Source organism: Aulonocara sp. 'chitande type north' Nkhata Bay, linkage group LG2 (genome assembly GCF_057382095.1).
Source record: "Aulonocara sp. 'chitande type north' Nkhata Bay isolate Kocher_YH1m ecotype deep benthic linkage group LG2, A_spYH_male_GT1.1, whole genome shotgun sequence".
NCBI lineage: Eukaryota > Metazoa > Chordata > Actinopteri > Cichliformes > Cichlidae > Aulonocara > Aulonocara sp. 'chitande type north' Nkhata Bay.
Genome location: NC_141345.1, coordinates 25,745,028 through 25,765,320, shown reverse-complemented (window position 1 = coordinate 25,765,320; position 20,293 = coordinate 25,745,028). Strand labels below are relative to the sequence as shown.

General features: G+C 38.4%; 1 protein-coding gene, 2 non-coding genes and 1 pseudogene across 3 annotated transcripts; 2 read left to right on the top strand and 2 right to left on the bottom strand.

Moving 5' to 3' along the window:
• Positions 1–4,828: 4,828 nt before the first annotated feature.
• trnal-cag (transfer RNA leucine (anticodon CAG)) lies at positions 4,829–4,911 on the bottom strand. Its single transcript has one exon. It is a non-coding gene; the product is annotated as a tRNA-Leu (tRNA).
• Positions 4,912–5,963: 1,052 nt separating this feature from the next.
• On the bottom strand, positions 5,964–6,035 carry trnaq-cug (transfer RNA glutamine (anticodon CUG)). Its single transcript has one exon. It is a non-coding gene; the product is annotated as a tRNA-Gln (tRNA).
• A 5,055-nt stretch (positions 6,036–11,090) lies between these two features.
• On the top strand, positions 11,091–13,398 carry LOC147337950 (uncharacterized). Its single transcript, XM_086263772.1, has 4 exons — positions 11,091–11,298; positions 11,387–11,758; positions 12,973–13,108; positions 13,203–13,398. The coding sequence occupies exons 1-4, from the start codon at positions 11,241–11,243 to the stop codon at positions 13,252–13,254; spliced, it is 618 nt and encodes a 205-aa protein (XP_086119898.1). The 5' UTR covers positions 11,091–11,240; the 3' UTR covers positions 13,255–13,398.
• A 1,504-nt stretch (positions 13,399–14,902) lies between these two features.
• Positions 14,903–19,981, top strand: LOC147337949 (uncharacterized; annotated as a pseudogene).
• Positions 19,982–20,293: the final 312 nt, after the last annotated feature.

Here is a 20,293-nt window from a genome sequence, read left to right as displayed (position 1 = left end):
AAGAACAAAAACCCAAGCTTGGTGGGAGCAGCCATCGCACAGGGCAAATGATCAGCAGTCTCTCCTGAACCCAGAACAGTCCTGGGTTAAATACTTCCTACAGGAATAATAGGCTCCCCAAAAAGAAAGTTCAAACTCCCTTGCTACTTCTTACAGTAGTTGAAACCAAAAGACTCTTCCCCCCACTCTAGGGTCTTTGTGTGTGAATACTTCCCCCCCCAACTTCCTGAGATACTATCTGTTAACAGCATGAGGCTACGTCCACACTAATGCGTTTTCAAACGAAAACGCATCGTTTTCTCTCCGTTTTGGCCTCCTGTCCACACTGAGACGGCATCTTCCCCAAGGAAAAATGCAGCGTTTTGAAAACGCTCTCGAAAACGCATACATTTCAAAATGGAGAAGTAAATGGAGCTCTAAAATGATGATGCATTTTAGTCATGTGACGCAGTCATGTAACCAATTAAACAAAGATAGCGGCGTGCATTATACAGCAGTTGTTTGCTCTCAATTTTGACTGCCCTAAAAAAGATTAATATCAGTTTGTACATGCTCCAGATAGCTTTTCTTCAAATTCTTTAATTCTCACTCGCGTTTGCACATGTGCAGGACTGGAACAAAAATGCCGTTTTCAAATCTATCCAGCTGGTGTGGATGTAGCCTGAATGTGTGAGACACTGAGACATGATAAAAACCAGCGGCACCAAAGCATTATACAATAAATAATGTGAATAACACATAAATAAAAGAAATTCCTTTACATCAACAACAATAACATATTTTTGTTGCAGCACATTGGCTCTAACATCAACACATCCAAAATGATGTACCCAGGTATACTGTTGAGACAATGCCGGTCTCTGCGATTCTTTTGGTCCTGGTAGAGATCACGCTGAGATGTTCCATGTTTTACACAATCTTTTTATTACCCATTATTCTTACAGATACATCTGGAGATCAGCACACTGCATTCCTATGCTAAAGTTCCTGACGGACAGGAAGCAGCATGTGAGGCTGGGAAAGAATGTCTCGGACTCTCGGACCATCAGCACCGGCTCCCCTCAGGGCTGTGTTCTTTCTCCTCTGCTCTTCTCCCTGTACACCAACTGCTGCACCTCCATCCACCAGTCTGTCAAGCTAATCAAGTTTGCAGATGACACCACCGTTATTGGGCTCATCTCGGACGGGGATGAGTCTGCCTACAGGAGGGAGGTTGAACGTCTGGTGTCTTGGTGCAGCCACAACAACCCAGTGCTGAATGCCCAGAAGACAGTGGAGATTATTGTGGACTTCAGGAAGCACACAGCCCCACTCCCCCCCATCATCCTGACTGACACCCCCATCACCTCTGTGGACTCATTCTGCTTCCTGGGTACCACCATCACTCAGGACCTGAAGTGGGAGCCCACCATCACCTCCGTCATCAAGAAAGCCCAGCAGAGGATGTACTTCCTGAGGCAGCTGAAGAAATTCAACCTGCCAACACGGACGATGATGCAATTCTACACCGCAATCATTGAGTCCATCCTCACCTCCTCCATCACCGTGTGGTACGCTGGAGCCTAGGGATGGGTACCGGTGTCCGGTGCCATGATGGCACCGGTTCTGACATAAACGGTAGTAACCAGACCGAAAAGCAGCGCACATTTCGGTGCTTTATTTCGGTGCTTTTTTTTCCTGAGCTGTGATACACTTTAGATTCTAGCCAATCATTTTACGTTTCCGAGGATAGTAGGCGGGGCCAGGTACGTACGTACGTTCTGTTAAAGCAGAGCTACAGATTAAAAATGTCCAAGGCGAAGCGGTTAAAAGTCTGGCTGTACTTCATAGCAAAATATGCAAACTCAGCAGCCTGCAACAAGTGCTTTAAGCTGATACTGTGATACTGTCAAAGGAGGTAACACCTCAAATCCGATGAAACACCTGGCGACACATAGCATTTTTTTTAAAAGCCCAGAAATGCGCCGTATTTGATAGCTTGCTGCGAGACCTCACACCGAGCACATCTACTGCGGGTGGGTTGCCTGTTATGCAACATCCCCCAAAAACACGAAGAGGAGAGTCCTGGCCCCTAGCCCTGCCAGTGTAGCAGAAATGATGACGGATGATGATGGCAGCAGCAGCCGTTCTTCTCTGCGTGGGTAGGGTACCACGTTATTACATTAATGCATGTAAGGTGAACTAGCAAACATCATCATAGCTACATGCTGCTGTCTTCTTGTTTGATGGCAGATACTCCCTTCACCCTGGCTAAAAACGCTAAAATGACCAAAGAAAAAGTGGAAAACAGTTAAACATGAGAGGTTTAGGACAAAGTTTGTGTTTTTTCCATTGTTTAAGCACTGCTTCCAGCCAAGAGTGATACCATATATGCCCCATAGCTGCAGAAAAGGCTAACATTGTTATATTTTTACAAAAAAACAGCTGAACATGAGAGGTTTTTGGACCAATTTTGTGTTCTCCATTCTTTAAGCACCGGTTTGAGCACCGTTTGAGCACCGGCACCGTTTCAAAAGTACCGATTTGGCACCGGTATCGGATAAAACCTAAACGATACCCATCCCTACTGGAGCCACTATCAGGGACAAACAGAGACTGCAGCGTGTTGTGCGCTCTGCTGAGAAGGTGATTGGCTGTAGACTCCCATCTCTGCAGGACCTGTACACCTCCAGGACACTGCGGCGTGCAGCTCGGATCTCAGCTGACCCTTCTCACCCTGGATACAGTCTGTTTGACCTGCTCCCCTCAGGCAGGAGGCTCCGGTCCATTCGCACCAGAACCTCTCGCCATAAGAACAGTTTCTTCCCCTCTGCTGTTGGACACATGAACAATAAACGTACGACTGTTCCCACCACTAACACATGACCCTACGCTGTGTTCACTGCATCAGTCCATGTTTTGGCACTGATCACCACCTGCACTCATGTATATATCTTTCTACGTAGCACTTTTAATTCTTATTCTTACTTTTATTTTTTCATGTCTATTTAAGCGCAATTTATGACAGTATGTTTGCACTGAAGCACCGCAGCAATTTCCTAATGTTGTAAACCTCCTCAACATTTGGCAATAAAACCCTTTCTGATTCTAAAGGCTGATCTAAAGAACTCCACACAACAGTTACAGTTATAACCTCTGGTCTCCTCCCCCCTACAGTAAACACCCCCACAATGGAAATACACTAGTACAGCGGCCAAGGGTGCTGACACCCTGACCCCCATCTACTTTTATGGTAGTGCCCGTTTGCCCTTTGTCTGCTCCTCACCTTTAGTAACTCTTGCTACTGTCCTGGGGGTGGGGGTTGATTGTCCTCCTGCCCTGCGCCTCAGTTCTTTGTTCCCATCCCAGGCCTTTTTTTTCTATTTTCTATTCTTACACTCATTAACCACAATATTATAATGTTGCAAGCAGTCACAAACTATATTCTCTTTAACTCTGATGTACATTAAGGAATCTATTCTCAACAATCCCCCTTTTGATCTCTCCAATGAGAGATCACATCACACCTGTCCTTCATCCTGGGGGAAAACTGGTTTCCTAAACCTGACGGACTCTCTTTGTGTGAATGCTTTTCCCACTTCCTCAGATAAAATCTGTTTAACTGCTTGAAAAGGGTGGTGTGGAGTAGACAACCTTCACTATCCATTCTCTCAGTCTTCTTTTTTATGCGTGGGGTGGGTCTCTGCATTCTTCCTCCTCTTCTTTCTTCAGTCTCAGGGGTAGACTACCCTGAGACCTTGCCACAGACCAGGGGATTATTCTGCCCCTGTGGTTGAGGTCTGGGTGTTCTTTGACTCATCTGAGTCAGGGCTCGATTCCCCCTTTGGTGCTCAGGTTGCTCCTTGTTTCTTCACCGACCTTCCTGGATCCTCAGCTACTGCACACTGGCTCCAGTGGTACCTGGCTTCGCCTTTGCCCTTGTCCTGTCCACCTCGGCTCCGACCACTTTCTTTTGATCGCTTTCAGACGTACCCACCAGGCTTCCTACAGCGTGTTTCCTGCAGCAAGCTGTGCTCTCTCTCTAACCCATGTGTCTCTTCAATCGCTCTTGTTCTGATTCCTGGGGGCAAGACTGGTCGTCCATCTGGTCCTCTTGAAGCCTTCTCTCCAGGTCTCAGTCTGCATCTTATGGGTGATCTCCTTCCGTCAGTTTGGTCACTGCACCTGTAATTAAAAATTAAAACTACTCCGGCAAACAAAAAAAAACAAAAAAAAACAAACAAACATTCAAACAAACAAACATTTACACAGTAAACATCTGAAATGATGACAGCCTTTCATATTTTAATACCATCACATGGGAAGGACCAGTCCTTATTTTGGGATAGTTGGAGTAAAAGATAAAGATTGTTTCAACTTGCTGAAAGTTTTGACTTCACAAAATCAGGTTTTTAGCACATCAGTGTCAGTGTGAACAAATCCACTCTCTAGTGAATTTTATTACAATTATCTAGAATGTTGTTACACTGTGCATGATTACAAAATCCACTGCTGTCAGGGATGAACAGTGCACAACTCTCATAGTTGCCAGTTTCAAGTGTATTTTGTCACAACAGTAAGAAGTCTCCAAAGGTTGATTCTGTTCATCTGGATGTAGCGTTTTCAGTGGGAGAAACGTCTCGTCACTCATCCAAGTGACTTCTTCAGTCTCAGCTGACTGCAGGTTTCCCCAATCTTATAAACAGTATATTTGCATAATGACTGAAAGCAGCCCCCTGAAGGAACAGTGGGCTCGGAGGTCAGTTCCTTCATCATGATTATGCAAATTCTCATGACCATTGATCAAAGACCCATGAGTACCAGTAAGAAAGAAGTGCAAAAATTTAATTGTCAGAAGTGGGATTCGAACCCACGCCTCCAGGGGAGACTGCGACCTGAACGCAGCGCCTTAGACCGCTCGGCCATCCTGACATATTGAAACTTACTACTAGTTGAATAATCCCGCGCAGTTGCTGATTTCCATTTGACATACTTGTATGTTAAGTGCATGTAATAAACAAAAACAAATAAAAAATAATTACAAAGAAAATATATTGATTTTAAAGTTTGTGTTAAATGTTGTAAGTCAGATCGAAATAGAAAGATCAGGTGTGGGTGGACAGGAATGATTAGATGTCAACAACTTGATTGGACGGCCAAAGTGTGAAATGTGACGTCCTGTGAGGGAAGCGTGAAAAAGCGTGAGCAGGTATAAAAATTAGGTAAAAAAAAGACATTCTGGGTTCTTCCATTTTGTCTTTTGCGAGATGAGCAGTTGGGAAGGTTGGATCTAAGAGGTTCACAGTTGAAAGTTCAAGCAGAGACGCTAGAGGGGGAACCACAGCCCAACCTGTGAACTGGTTTCAAATGAATGCCCAGCTGCTTTCCTGTTGGGTGATTTTCATCAACACAGAACACGGGGATAAATGCATTTTTGGTTCCATCCTCTCTCCTCACCAATAAAATAAGAATAAAATCTGCATTAGCTCAACGTGGTTTAGTCAGATAAGTGTTGTTTACATACATAATTGTTTGGCGACCATAAACATGCACGTGTTATCATCAAATTTTCATCTCATGCTGCTGTTACACATGCTACAGATTTAAAACAAGTGGGGCTTAAAACTTTACTTTGGAAGACATAAATATTATACTTCACAAAACACATAGCTGCTGTTCAGCCATGGAAACCAATACCACGATGTTCATGCTTGTTTGTTTTTTGATGTTAAAGACAGAGGAGGTTTAGTTGGCTGTACAGTTGTTGAGTCAGCAGCGTGTTTGTGACTTTTACTCTGTAACTTTGTGTGGTGTGCAACTGAATTTCACACAGCTCTTTAGTACTACTCTTTAGTGATTGACAAGTGTTTTGTAAAGGCATGGTTAGCTGCTTGATTTTATACAGCGTTCACTGAAAACACAATTCATACAGAAATTCAAAGTGCCAGAGAAGATATGTAGTATGGTTTCACCTCGCAAATATCAGGTCCCACCGAGATTTGAACTCGGATCGCTGGATTCAGAGTCCAGAGTGCTAACCATTACACCATGGAACCCCTGTTGTAGTGTCTATACTGTCAGGTCAAAATAAGCCCACCCCTGTCAAATGGCAGATATAATAGAATTAACCGAAGCCGATGGCGATGATTTTGCCAAATAAAATTGGTAATAATTTTCTTTAAGTTAAGAAAAAGACCTACAGGTACTAGTAGAGGAATATTCTGAAATAAGAAGAGGATTTTAGGGAGTACGCTCATCTTCACAATAATATGATATGGGTCGATTTGCCTACCTATCTACAACCTCTGGCGAAGCGGATGGCACAACACAGAAGAGCACAGAAGAGGTCAAGGCCCAGCCAAAAGTGAGTTTCAACAATGAGATGGGATTCATGATAAAAAATGAAAAATGTCAATGTGATGACATCCAAAGAGGGAGCTCGCAGTTCCCAGTTTTCATGCTGATGTTAAAGTCAGAGGAGGTTTAGAAATGTGGAGTCAGTGAGTCAGGAGAGTGTTTGTGACTATTACGCACAAGCACAACTCAGCACTCAGACACCCCACCGTGTAACTTTGTGTGGTGTACAACTGAATTTCAGACCGCTCTTTAGCACCACATAGTGATTGACAAGTATTTGTAAAGGCAGACGTCATGTTTAGCTGCTTGATTTTATACACCTCTCACTGAAAACACAATTGTAGCACAGTTCTGGTGTGCCAGAGAAGACATGCAGAATGGTTTCATCTCCAAAAAGCAGGTCTCACCAACTTTTGAATTCAGATCACTGGATTCTAGGTCCACAGTGCTAACCATTACACCATGGAAGCACTACTGAACAAAAAAGGTATGACTACCAGATTGTTGCACTGTGACAGCACCATACCAGATGGAAACCAGAAAAAGAAAATGTGGGATAAAATAAGACAGATTATAGTTACTAAATGACTACAAATCACTTCAAATTTGAAAAAGGAAAGAAAATTAAAAGCAAAAAACAAATACATAAGAGAACAAAAGAAAAGAAAGACTAGCTCATAAGAGGGAAAAATTGATTGAAATGATCAAAAACCTCACCTTATGATAGTTCTTGTTTTGAATACAATATTTGAGCGAGCTGACTGGAATTTTCTCGATACTGTTAGATAATAATCATATATTGTTATATTTGTGTCTTTAAAAAAGATAATTCCTCAGTGGACAGTTAACTCCTGATAAACCTTTTTACAAGACAGTCATTCAAATCTGTGGTTATAACTTATAACACTTTAGTGTACTACTTAAACACTAAAGTGGGCCTCACATGAGATGTCAGTGCCAGCAGTGGCACTGCCATCTTACATTATTTTCACCCTCTTCGTTGTAAATGTTAAATTCACCTTGAAGAGGTGATTGATCAGAAAAAAAAAACGTACACTACTTTAAAATGATGGTTCCCTCTAAAAGGATAAAGTCAAGCACCCATACCCCCACTTTAGGCATCAAAAGTTACATTTTTCCTTTAACACTGAAGACTCACAGATTTTACCAGGTCTTTACACACACACACACACACACACACACACACACACACACACACACACTCTCTCACATCTTTCAAGGCCAATTCTACACAGGTTGTCAGCTAGGCCCGAGTTAGGTCTGTATCTTAAAAATTATTTTAGTTGTTTATATTTTAGTTCTTATCTTATCAAACTCAGACATTAATAAAAAACATCACCATAGACATTTTCACTACTCAAACTTCACTACTACAGAGCAGTACATTTAGGTCAGGGGAACAATATCCCCAAATGATCACCTTCTGTCACCAGTTTTAGCTCACCTTTTTATATAAATAAATACATATTATTATATTATAATATATTATACATATATTTGTTTATGGGCAACATGGTGGTTATCACTGTTGCCTCACAACAAGAAGGTCCTGTGTTTAATTCCACCATCAGGCTGAGATCTTTCTGAGTGGAGTTCAAAAAGAATTTCTGTTACTACTGAGGCCCACCTGCATTACCTTTGTGGCCCACCAGGCCCCCCCACACCACTCTTTGGGAATCACTGTGGTAGATGTTTACTATTTACACTTAGCTATCATATGACTATTTAGTATTATTTTCTCCTTTTGGCTGCTCTCTTTAGTCACAAAAGATCATCTTCCTCCATCTCACCCCATCCCTGTAACATCTGTCACACGATCCCTGTGTATATCGTCCTCCTCTACAAACATGAACCTACTCTGAGGTCTTCCTCTTTTTCTCCTGCTTGGTAGCTCCTTATCTTTGTCCATTGTATCCACTAGCCCTATTCTGGACATGTCCAAACGATCTCAGTCTCTTTAACTTTGTCTCCAAACTGGACAGTCTAAGGTGTCCAAATGAGAGACTCATTTCTAATCCTGTCCATTCTGGTCACTGCCAATGGAAATCTTAACATATTAAACTCTGTCACCTCCAACTCTGCGTCTTTTATTTTTGTTATTGCCAGTCTCCAAATCATACATCATAGTAGGTCTCACTACAACCTTATAAACCTTCCTTTTTGCTGCTATTTACAAATAACCCCACACAGTCATGTCCACCCACTCCACTTGGCCTGCATGCTTTGCCTGTTTGCTTTGGATGATTGACCTGAGACATTTAAACTACTTCACCTTCATTACCTGTACTTGTTGCAGTGTCACTGTTACCCATTTACACACATTTAGTCTGTCTTGCTTCTACTGACTTTTCATTCCTCTTCTCTTTAGAGAAAACCTCCACTTTTCCAGGCTGACTGTTCCCTACTCTCTAAACAGATCAAAATGTCATCTGCGAACAACATAAATCCACAGAGGCTCCTGCCTGACCTCATCTATCAACCTGTGTATCACCTTCACAAATAGGTGGCTCCCATCTGATCCCTGATGCAATCCCACCCCTACCTTGAACCCATCTATCTCATCACCTGCACACCTGCACACCACGCTCTTGCTTTCTTTATCCATCGCATCACCCTCTCATAATCACATATTTGTATGCCACTTTTGACTTCCTCCTGCAATACCGCAGTTCTTTTCTTAGCACCCTATTGTTGTGATATTTTGATACCATGGTAGCATTTACAGGATATTGTTTTATAGTGATATTATACAGGAAAACTGTTACTCAATAAGGCCCATTTACTAGTTGTTTTTCTCTTTCTCTGTGACCCAAGAATTAATGTGTAAGAATCACAGGCTGGTACCTCAAGGTCGAAAACACCACAGAGATCACTTCCTTACTCCCATCCTCCCTTCTTTATCTCTTAGAAAAAGGCTTGTTAAAGGCCAGGTGGTTTGTTTCAGAATTCACTAATGAAAGAACTCTGTATTCTATGTCTAGGAGTGTATTTCGCTGGGATAATCATAAATTGTAGCTGAACTGATAAACTATACAAAGGATACTTCTTTGCTCAGAGGGCAGGAAGACGCTTCCTTATTTGGTCTGTACCAGTTTGAACTGAGAATCTGCTGAGACACGAACCTTTTTCCTCTATATAAACTGTTGTATGACAAATAAACTTTGAGTTGGTTTGGGAAGGCAACCTGAAGCAGTCTGTGTTTCCTTGTTCTCCCAAGCTACTCCCGACGTCGTAACTAACCTGCTGAACGGCATACCTGAGTGTTACTTTGAATAATTTTGAATCTTATAGGGTAAAGACAAAACTCTGCTTATGGGTCCCCTCGCCTCGGAGGTAAACCCGATCCACGGATGACCCGGGACGGAGATTTCTTTCACCTATCATATGCTTTCTCTAGATATTCAAATAAACAGTGGAACTCCTTCTGACCTTCTTTATACCGCTTCAACACTCTCAAAGCAAACATCTATAGTGCTCTTTCTTTGCATGAAGTCATAATGCTGTTCACTGATTGTCACCTCTCCTCTTAACCTAGCTTCAACAACTCTTTCTCATATCTTCATGGTATGGCTCATGAACTTTATTTGGAAAATAGAATACAACAGAACAGAATAGAATAGCTCTTGGTTAACTCCTGCAAATTGTATATTTACATTTTATGCTGAATATATGTTGAACTGGTTATTTTGTGGCATTGCACTGTGGCAGAGTAAAAACTTATGAGATGCCCAACTAATGCCAACATGTACATTCTGATGGACGTGTGCGCATGGATGTAGTTGTCACTTCTATTTTTAGGGCAGAATAAGAAGATGTATACAAAATAAAAGTCAAAGTAGACTCACTGACTATAAAAGCCCTGCACCAAACACAGTTCCATCTCTGCTCTGTAAAGCAGGAAGTACCAATGCATGGGTCTTTTTTTTTGGCTGATGAGCTTTTCTCACTTGTAGCTCAGTGCTTACATACTACCTTAGCCTGTGCTGCTCTGTGCATCTATTTAACTGTAAGTAAACTATTTCCATTCATCTTTACCTTGATTAAACAATAGTTTACCTGATTCTTCTTATATTCATGTTCATCATCACTCCTCATGCTAAAGGCCTGCTAATTAGCCTGAGGCTAATTAGAAAAGTGAAGATCTGTAATGTTTGCTTCCATCGCATAATCACGTCATGTTCATTTATTTATTGATTATTGTTGTTTATTATTTAGTTGTGTAGCTGAGATTCTCATATTGAATTCAGCCTCCTTTGGTAGACAAAAGGCTTCTTTGTTTGTTGGTCAGCATTGCCTCACCGTTTCATATTGTGCTCATGATTTGCATCCTTTTAGTAAGCTGCTTTTTCATAGGTTGTTTATATTTTATTCTTTCTATGCCAATTTGTTTCCTTCCTTTCAGAAAGCAAACTCTGCAAACTTACAAACATAAAATGATGTCTCTCTTGGACACCCTGTAAAGACTCTTAAGCAATAAAGCTCTCCCCACAGGAACAACTGTTTGTGACTTAACGTGTCACTTCAGATGTTGCATGTTCTTTCTCAAAAGTACATGTGAAGAAAGTATGTGTGCCTGACACACTTTTGAAAGTGTGTTTTGTCTAGATTTCGTTTTGCATATAAAAGTGAGGGGGAAATTGTTTATTTGCATTTGATGGATATTTCTTGAAATCAGGTCACTACAAAACGCAAACAACTCATCTGAGTCTTTTTGTTGGCAAGCAGAAGTGAAAGTTGATTTCCTAACTTTGAAAATAACTAAATATATCATCTCCCGTTGACTGTTTCCTGTCAGTTAGGACTCAGGTTTGCAGCAGATTTACACCCAGATTTGTACATAATTTTCTAGAAGCTTTGAAAGATTAAAACCACACCGTGGATGAATGATGAGCATGGAACAGTTTTTTTTTATCATTGTGCTACTAGCAGGAGGAACTCAAGGTAAGATTGTCCTCATAAAGAAGCCAAACATTCACATTTGTAGTGTGAATAATTTCACCTCATGTTCTATTAAATATGTTTTTTCCAGCTCTCATTCCAGTCGATGAGACCACATGTGACCTCAGGACGAACACATGTCCATGCTCTCCTCTTCTTAAAGGAACTGTGTATTTCCAAGTGATGACTGATGCTAGTGGCCGTGAAGTGACATGTTTGAAGATGCTTCCCACCGTGAATATAATTGTGTTCAATCTGAAGAAAGAAACAATAACAATAGACAAAGAATTTAACAACAGACTACAGTTTCTAATCAGGAATGGGACAATCAAGATCACAAACCTGAGGAGGAATGATTCAGGTCAATACAGCATTGAGGTCTTTAATTCAGGTGGAGTCCGAGAGAAAAACATTAATTTCACCCTGGATGTTAAAGGCAATGATAAAGCTGAAAGCAAGTTATGTAAGTTACTCTTTATTGAATAGTGTTGCTGTTATTATAAAGATAATCAGACATGTAACTGTTAAACTGTTAAACACAGTACACATCACTTGTGCAACAAATGATAGAAGCAGAAATGCAGAAAAACATATGGAAAGAAAGATGCAAGTGTACAGTGAACAGTCTATGCTGATATAGTATTTGTCTATGTATAGGTATTATTGGTTATTTAGCCACACATGGGCTGCTATTACTTTTTATGATTGAATAATCTTTTATTTCCCAGTAACTACACTTTAACTACCACCTACACTTTAAAGGCACACTGAAACTTTCCACTTGGTGATAGAATATCCTGAGCTGCACTGTATGACCATATTAACTTGTGACATGTATGCATTATAATAGAAGAAGAATCCTTTTTATTGTCGTTATGTATATATATACACATATATACACACACACATGCATATAAGCACAAAGAAGACACTATTAAAAGCACACCGTCATACTAAGACAGGGGACACTTTCTGTTGTCACTCTGTAGAAGTTCATAAGAGGCAGAGAAGCGAGTCCAGTCCGTTTTAGCTTCCTGGGGAATAATAGCCTTTGTTTGGCTTTCATCACAAGGTGTGACGTGTTCAGGAACTGGGTCAGGTCAGATAATGACCTGTTTCATATTGGGATCTTCTATGTTGCAAACAGGGTTGACAACATATTTTACATTTACTTTGAATTTTCATTTTAGTCAAAGCCAAATAAAAACATGTAGGTAATACTTCATCATACCTTGGTTAATAAGTTAGTAAAGTCATAGTCAAGTACTTTTAAGTTAATTTTTATACAATAAAAATTATAATGTCACAAAACATTAACAGATTTGTAAACATTATCTAAACTGTTTTTATAACATAATAGTAGCGTTAAAACAATGTTAATAGACTCTGTCTACAGCATCTATAAATATTGTACAAGTTTTTTGAGCCCATGGGTAGACCGGCAGGGAGGAGGAGGAACCTGGAGGACCACGCTACACGTTTGAGTGTTTTCCCCCATTGTTCCAGTTTTCTTTCACCATCTCTTTATTTAGTTTAAATAATAGTTTAGTGTGTGGGGGTTGTGCCCAAACGTTTATATATTTACAGTTAGTTAACCATAATAATACCAAAGTCTTACCAAAGTTTACGCTTGAATAAATTGTAAGTACTGTACAATTATCACTGTGTTCTCATCAGCACACAGTTTTCCTTACCTGAGGCTAGTCTTTGCTGCACTGGGATCTCCCCTGATAGCAGTGTCATGCTGTGTTGTGTATCGGGAACTGAAGCATCTTAAGAAGACTTCTAACAAGGCGGCCCGTGATCAAAAGAGGTTGATATACAATTACATCATTTCAGTGCCATAATTTGATGGGTAATTGTAAAAGTATTTATTTTGCTATAATTGATTTTTTTTTCTTTCACAGCCTCAAGTGTGAAACAGAGAACATAAACCTTAAGTGTGAGTCTGAGCTTTAGTGAACTGAACTCACTCGTGATCAGCACTGGACACTGAACTGAGGATCAATGAAAAATGAAAACAGTTAGGAGGTGACTGTGGAAGTTTCATATTGTATCAAAAACAATTTAAAAATGTTATGCTTGCAGCTTTGTAATCATATTTTGGAGATCAGATAAGAATATACAGTCATGTATATTATCCTGATTCAAGATTCCTTAAATAACAATAAAAACTTTGTAAATGAACGGGAAGTCTTTTTCAGTGAGTTAGTAGGGATTAAAAAAAAATAAAAAAAGTATATATATATATATATATATATATATATATATATATATATAGATAGATAGAGATATAGATAGATAGAGATATAGATAGATAGAGATATAGATAGAGATATAGATAGAGATATATATATATATATATAGAGATATATATATAGAGATATATATATAGAGATATATATATAGAGATATATATATAGAGATATATATATATAGAGATATATATATATAGAGATATATATATAGAGATATATATATATATAGATATATATATAGAGATATATATATATATAGATATATATATAGAGATATATATATATATAGATAGATATATAGAGATATATATATATATATATATATATATATATATATATATATATATATATATATATATATATATATATATATATATATATATATATATATATATATATATATATATATATATATATATAGTGTGTTTGGAAGGTTACTTTTAAAATGTATTCCACTACAGATTACAAAATACATGCCCCAAAATGTATTCTGTAACGTATTCCGTTACGTTACTCGATGAGAGTGACGTATTCTGAATACTTTTTGATTACTTAATATATTATCATGCTGTTTACAACTACGTGAATGTACTGTTGCTGTGATTTATTACTGTTACTGAAGGTCCGCAGCTCCGAACCGTAGTAAAGGGACCTCTGGCTAATACGTCAGGTTCCGTGTCGGGCTCGTAGCCGAAAAATAGCTTTACTTTGTTGTCTGGGTCAACTTTGCTTGCGAGAGACAAAGAGGCGTTGAAAGACTGCTCCAAAGGAACTTATTGTTTCGGAGGAAAACACAAACACAGCGTACAGTTGAGTCTTAATAGCTTACTTACAACTGGGCTCGTCAGGCACTCTTCTTGGCTGCAGTGGTTATTATTATATTTATATGCTTCCAGCTCCCGTTTTTGCTCGATGACAACTCGTACTTTTCCTTTTTCTCCCTCCCTCGCTCACAGACACATAACAGGTATGGCAGTCCATTCTCCCTGCAGCATGGACTACACTGCCTATGATGCTACATTCTTTAGAGCTATACCTGTAGCATTCTGCCTATTAGCTTAGCACAACAACAACAACAAAAAGGCGCTCTCGCACCCAGGAAACACCCAGAGAGAGAGCGTCACCCTGTAACCATGGCAACCGTAACCTTGCCGCCTGGAACAACAGAACATACCTGTCAAACAAACCCAAACAGTCCTGACCCGCCACAATATGAAACAGGGAAGTACCGCCGTGTAAACCATTTATTTCAACAAAGTAACTGTATTCTAAATACCACGTTTTTAAACGGTAACTGTAACGGAATACAGTTACTCATAATTTGTATTTTAACTACGTAACGGCGGGACATGTATTCTGTTACTCCCTGTGACAAAGTGGGTGAGAAGACCATTTGTCTACATTCTTAGTTAACATTCTTGTTTTGATTTAACCATATTTCACATGTAATCTGCAATAGGCAAACATCTACTATCCCGGGTTTGTTTATGTTCTGCACTTTTACAGATTATATAATATAACATCTTGGTTTAAATCAATTCATGCAAGTTTGTTAAGTTAACATGTTATTTATTTCAACTGTTAATTTGTATTGTTTGAACTTACCTTTACCTACCTGTCTTCCAGAAGCAAAAGGAGGAAATGTAGTTCTACTTCCTGCTTTATACCTTCTGGGTTCATCTGAGGTCACAGGAAGAGACCAAGGGCAGGAGGGGAAGAATTCTTATAATTTAATAAAATTGATTTTAAAGGGTTTATAAAGAAATAGATTTAATGTTGTGATATGTATTGATTACACCAGAGTTTATGTTGCCAGTCAAGAGGAGTAGTAGAGGATGAATATAATCATGTTCATCTCACCTACCTACTGAATGGAATAGTCCAGAGGAGAAAGTGTTTGATTAAGGGGACTATTTAAGCAGACGAACTCAGGTGTTTCAGGAGAAGGGTTCAGGTCAGTGTAGCTGTGTGCAGTTTGACCTTAATTTCCGTTGATTTAAGTTCAGTTATGTTTATTTGAATTGAGTTTATTATAGAGTTGAGTTTCTTATTTGTTTCTTTGTAAATATTCTTGGGCCACAGAATGGTGAATAAATCACTTGCTACACTGGACAGCATCAGTCTCCTGCACTTCTTTGACCGCTTAAGTCGAGTCCTACCACACTCCCCAACACTGTATATATATATATATATATATATATATATATATATATATATATATATATAAATATATTGCTGTAGTTAGAAATATATTAAAAGATATATCAAACCTTGTGGGTTTTGGCTTTATCACTTTAGTGTGTCTTTGAATGAACCTAAAGAAGTTTGAAAATAAATATAACTGTTTTAATTATAACTAACAGGGCCACATATTCATCAGTGTGGATCTGACTCTAGGGACACTGACAGGATAAAATGAAGATGGACTCTGTGGGAAAGCTGCTTGTGTCCCTGCAGCTTGTATGTTGACCATTGTCTGCGTTTCACTTCCTTCATATAGTAGCGGTGTAAAATGAACATATCTCCTCATATGGTGAGACCTCAGGGTGAAACTGAGGCTCTCAGTGTTGCTAAAATATTCTCAAATTTCTACATTGTTTCACACGTCTATTTTCTCATGCAACTGAAGAACAGAATTCACTCAGTCAGCTTCATTGTTTTAATGAAGTTGACTGTAAGTGAATTATGACATCACACAAAAGCTTTCTCCAATTTATTTCACCACTTTGTAAGTGGTGCTAATGAATAATTACGATTAATAATTAAATTTTTAAAAAAGCGTTAACTTTATTGTTATATTTATATGTTAGCTGTTTTTTTAAGGTAAAATGTAGTTCAAATCTAATTTTTATACAGTGCACATAACTCAACTTACTGTCAAACAAGAGGACCTTTATATGACTATGATTGAATCTGTGGAAATACTATATGTCAAAAACAGAAACATGTATTTCTGCACTTAAAAATAGGTCAAACAGAATCATTAGTTATGATTTTGCACTAGAAATGGTGCTATGAAGAAGAGAGACCCTATTGCTGTGTAAACAATATAACGACATTACTTTTAACGTCTGGACAAACATATTGGTAGGTGTGAGGTTTCTCTCTACTGGTTCATAAAGGGATTGCATTCAAGCTTTTACACTTTTACACTTTAACAGGAAAGGATCAGCACTAGTTACTTTGGTTGAGATGGCAGGAGCTTTTTAGGTTAATTTGTCCAGTAGCTGTATGTCGTGGCATTGAATTTGCCCTTTTCTGTGCTACTATAGGCAATAAATTGGACAGAAATATTTCAGCAGGCAAAAATGGTTAAATTATATATAAAATAACAGAGAAATTCTTCAATGTAAAGTAAAAAGGCAATGAGTTTCATTATTTGAGACGCGACTGTTGGTCTGTTCTTTAGTTTTGTTCTTTGGTGTCAACATAAATCTTCTTCTTCTGTACTTTTGTCATGTAAACACATTATGCTTGTGTTTGGTCCGTTTATAACATCCTGCCATGCGATTGCATTTGTCCCTAACCACCAGAAACCCTCACGTTAACTTTTATCAAGTGGAAAAAAGTTAGCGTTCATCCTTCAGCTTCACTGTGTTAATGTTATGCTAACGTAGCTGTTTTGCTAGTGATCACGTAGGACATCATTATATACCAGCTAGTCTGACTTCAGTAACCCTACAAAAGTCCCTGCTGTACATTTTTAATTTTTTCAGAAATCTCTCAGTCAGAACATGGCATATGATGTTTAGGTGGAAACTAGCGAGCTAATTTCCTGCTAACTTCTAACTCCGTTGAATTTAATAAATCTGTTTTCATGGATGCCTGAATGTTAAACTTAATTGTTACACGTGGTTAAGCAGCAACACTGATCATTTTATTAAAGATGAAAGAATTTAGACAGTTTTTAAATCTCAGTGATGCCACAGTGTTCCTTTGACTTTGGGACCTGAAGCAGACGGAGTTTTGGACTCAGATTACTCAGCAAGGCTCCTGACTACGGCAGCCTAATGCTGTGGCAAGCCATCAAGCGGTGTGCCTTCATAGCTTACCAAAGTCGTACTAAAACACTTTTTGACAGATTTCTGCGCGCCGTGTACTACATAAAATTGGTTCGAGGTCATTAAGCACAACCAGAATTCATACATAAGGCACACAGTTGATTTTTGAGAAAATTAAAGGATTTTAAGTGTGCCTTACAGTGTGTAAAATACGTTATACAGAAGAAAAGAATATATCATGATATATATAGTTACCGCATATGCTTCAAATTATACCATGATATGGATTTTAGGCCATATCGCCCAGCCCTATTTGGGAGTATATTATTGATTAAATGTGTGTGCTCTTGACGCTCTATTACCTGCACCTACTCAGAGTGAAATAATCAGAGCTCGTGTACTCATGGCAGTAGTGTTATTAAAAATAATTTGATAAACGTTATCATTTTATACAAAGCTAATCCAAAACACTGGATTCACAACATGTTAACATGAAACACTGAAAAAGAAAAAACTTTTTTAATGTTTCAAAATTTGCAGGTGTGGAAACTCACTGTGATGGCAGACGGGATGGAGCTCAGTGTTATGGAGCTTTGGGAGGAACTGTGGACATCCAGCTGATGGACAGCACCTCAGAAATACCTAGAATCCAACTGTTAAAGAATTCATTAAAAATACTATTTGTCAGAAATAATAAGGTTATTTCTAATACATAGATCTAGCTTTTTTCCCAGAAATGGAAAATTTAGGATCAATAACCTGAGCAGGAACGACAGTGGTAAATATACCCTTCAAACCTTTGATTCAGATGGAAGATCATCAGGTGTGCTGACTTTACAGTTGCTTTTTCAAGGTAAATGTTATGTTAATAAGTAATTAATTAAATTAATTAATAACCAATTTAACATTGTTTTCGTAATGTATATATCTTACATAATTTCATATACATATAGTTTGTGCATACCCTGTTCTTTATTAGGAGAGTATAAGCAATGATGTCTAGACTTAACACTTGCTTATTCAAAGTTGAAGGTTACTATTGGGAAATGACACTAATTAGTAGATAGAAACTTAACAATGTTTTGGTAATCTATATATCTCCTTTTTTTATTAGAGAGATTTTAAAATCTAAAACTAAACTCATCTGTGTGTGTTTCTCTCAGCTCCTGTGTCCTCTGTCCTGCTGGTCTCTCAGTGTCTGTCCCAGGGAGAGATGAGGGTGTCCTGCTCCTCTGAGGGAGGGGACAGTCCTCAGTACAGCTGGACTCTGGATGGACGCACACTGACAGTTGCTGAGCTGCTTTCTGTAAATATTAAGACTAACATCATCACTCTGAAACAGCACGTCTCAGGAAGTCTTGTCTGCTCAGTCAAAAACCATGTTAGTAAAGTCTCCAAAGAAAAGAGGATATCTACCTGTGTTGAGTGAAAAAGGTGATAGTTACAACTTTGATAATTATATCACTTTTTACATTTTTGATAAATTATTAGTTTTTTGCTCATAGGGTTCATTTTCATCAACTGCACCTCAATCAATGGGACACAGGTGTCAGAGTGGGTGTATGAAGCCAATAACACCCTGTGCATTGAACCAACAAGTGAACCCACCACAACCACACAAACTGCAGTGGGTAAGAGGAATGACCCATGGTACAGTGGAAATTGAAAAAACAGCTAGATCCATTGATATCATTTTCTCCTTTCTTCATTTCATGTTTGACTTAATTCTTTCTATGAAATAGGACATTTGCCACTGATCAGTGGTGTTCTCTCAACACTTATAATTTTCTTAGTTGTGGTTGTAGCAGCAATCTGTGCCCAACGGAAAAAGCAAAACAGCAAAACAAAAGGTACAAAACTTCTTTTCCCTTACTCACTTTTCTTAAATTGCTTTTTTACTCTTTTTATAAATATACTTAATTAATGCAGTCTCAACAACAGTTTATTTATATCTCTGTTATATGTCACTTAAATATTGTTAAGCAGCCACAGTTAACACAGTAAATGTAAAAAGAAAAAAGTTAAACAGCTTAACAAAATCCAACATAATGTCTAAAGCTCGCAAATGAAGTTTAATACAAAGTGCGACTATTCCTCTAATTATTCATTTATTATTTTTAAAGCAACCGTTTCTTCTTCTTCTGACTGCAGAGGAAGAAAATGATCAGGAAGAAATCTTTGCTGATCTCAGGGTCGTGAAACAACAGGCGAAACAACTGGAGAAAAGAGCAGAGCTAGAGTTCTGCCAAGTCAAGTATTCAAAGTGTCCTTGGCAGACTGAACCAACGGGAGATGATTATTTGTATGCTAACGTTCATAAATTCAGGTGATTTAAGTGGTCAGTTCTTCCACACAGACTGCATCACTGAAGATCCATGGAGAGAAGAGCTGATGTTAAAATGTCTAAAGGTCTTTAATTTAATGTGATTTCCTATCAGAAAAATATAAAAAGCTAATACTTACTGATTTATTTTACTTTAATCTGCATTATACCAGAACACATGTATTCTTTTATGATCTCTTGATTTAAAGATAGTATGTTATATAAACACTGTGAGTGTTTTCTGCTTTTGTATTCTGCAGACATGATGATAGACTATTTTGATGTGGGAGTTTTTCTTTTTTCATGTGAACTTGTCTAGTTTTTGACTTGGTAGAAGTTGGAACAGATGATCCTTAAATTAGAAATAAATAAAGTAAATGGCTAAATGTTTGTACAAATTTCAGTGCAGCAAAACC

Excerpts from the sequence above, each read along its gene's own strand:
- LOC147337950 (XM_086263772.1), top strand. The coding sequence starts at position 11,241 with ATGATGAGCATGGAACAGTTTTTTTTTATCATTGTGCTACTAGCAGGA. Across the intron at positions 11,299-11,386 it reads ACTAGCAGGAGGAACTCAAG|CTCTCATTCCAGTCGATGAG; the intron begins GTAAGATTGTCC and ends TGTTTTTTCCAG. Across the intron at positions 13,109-13,202 it reads GCGGCCCGTGATCAAAAGAG|CCTCAAGTGTGAAACAGAGA; the intron begins GTTGATATACAA and ends TTTCTTTCACAG.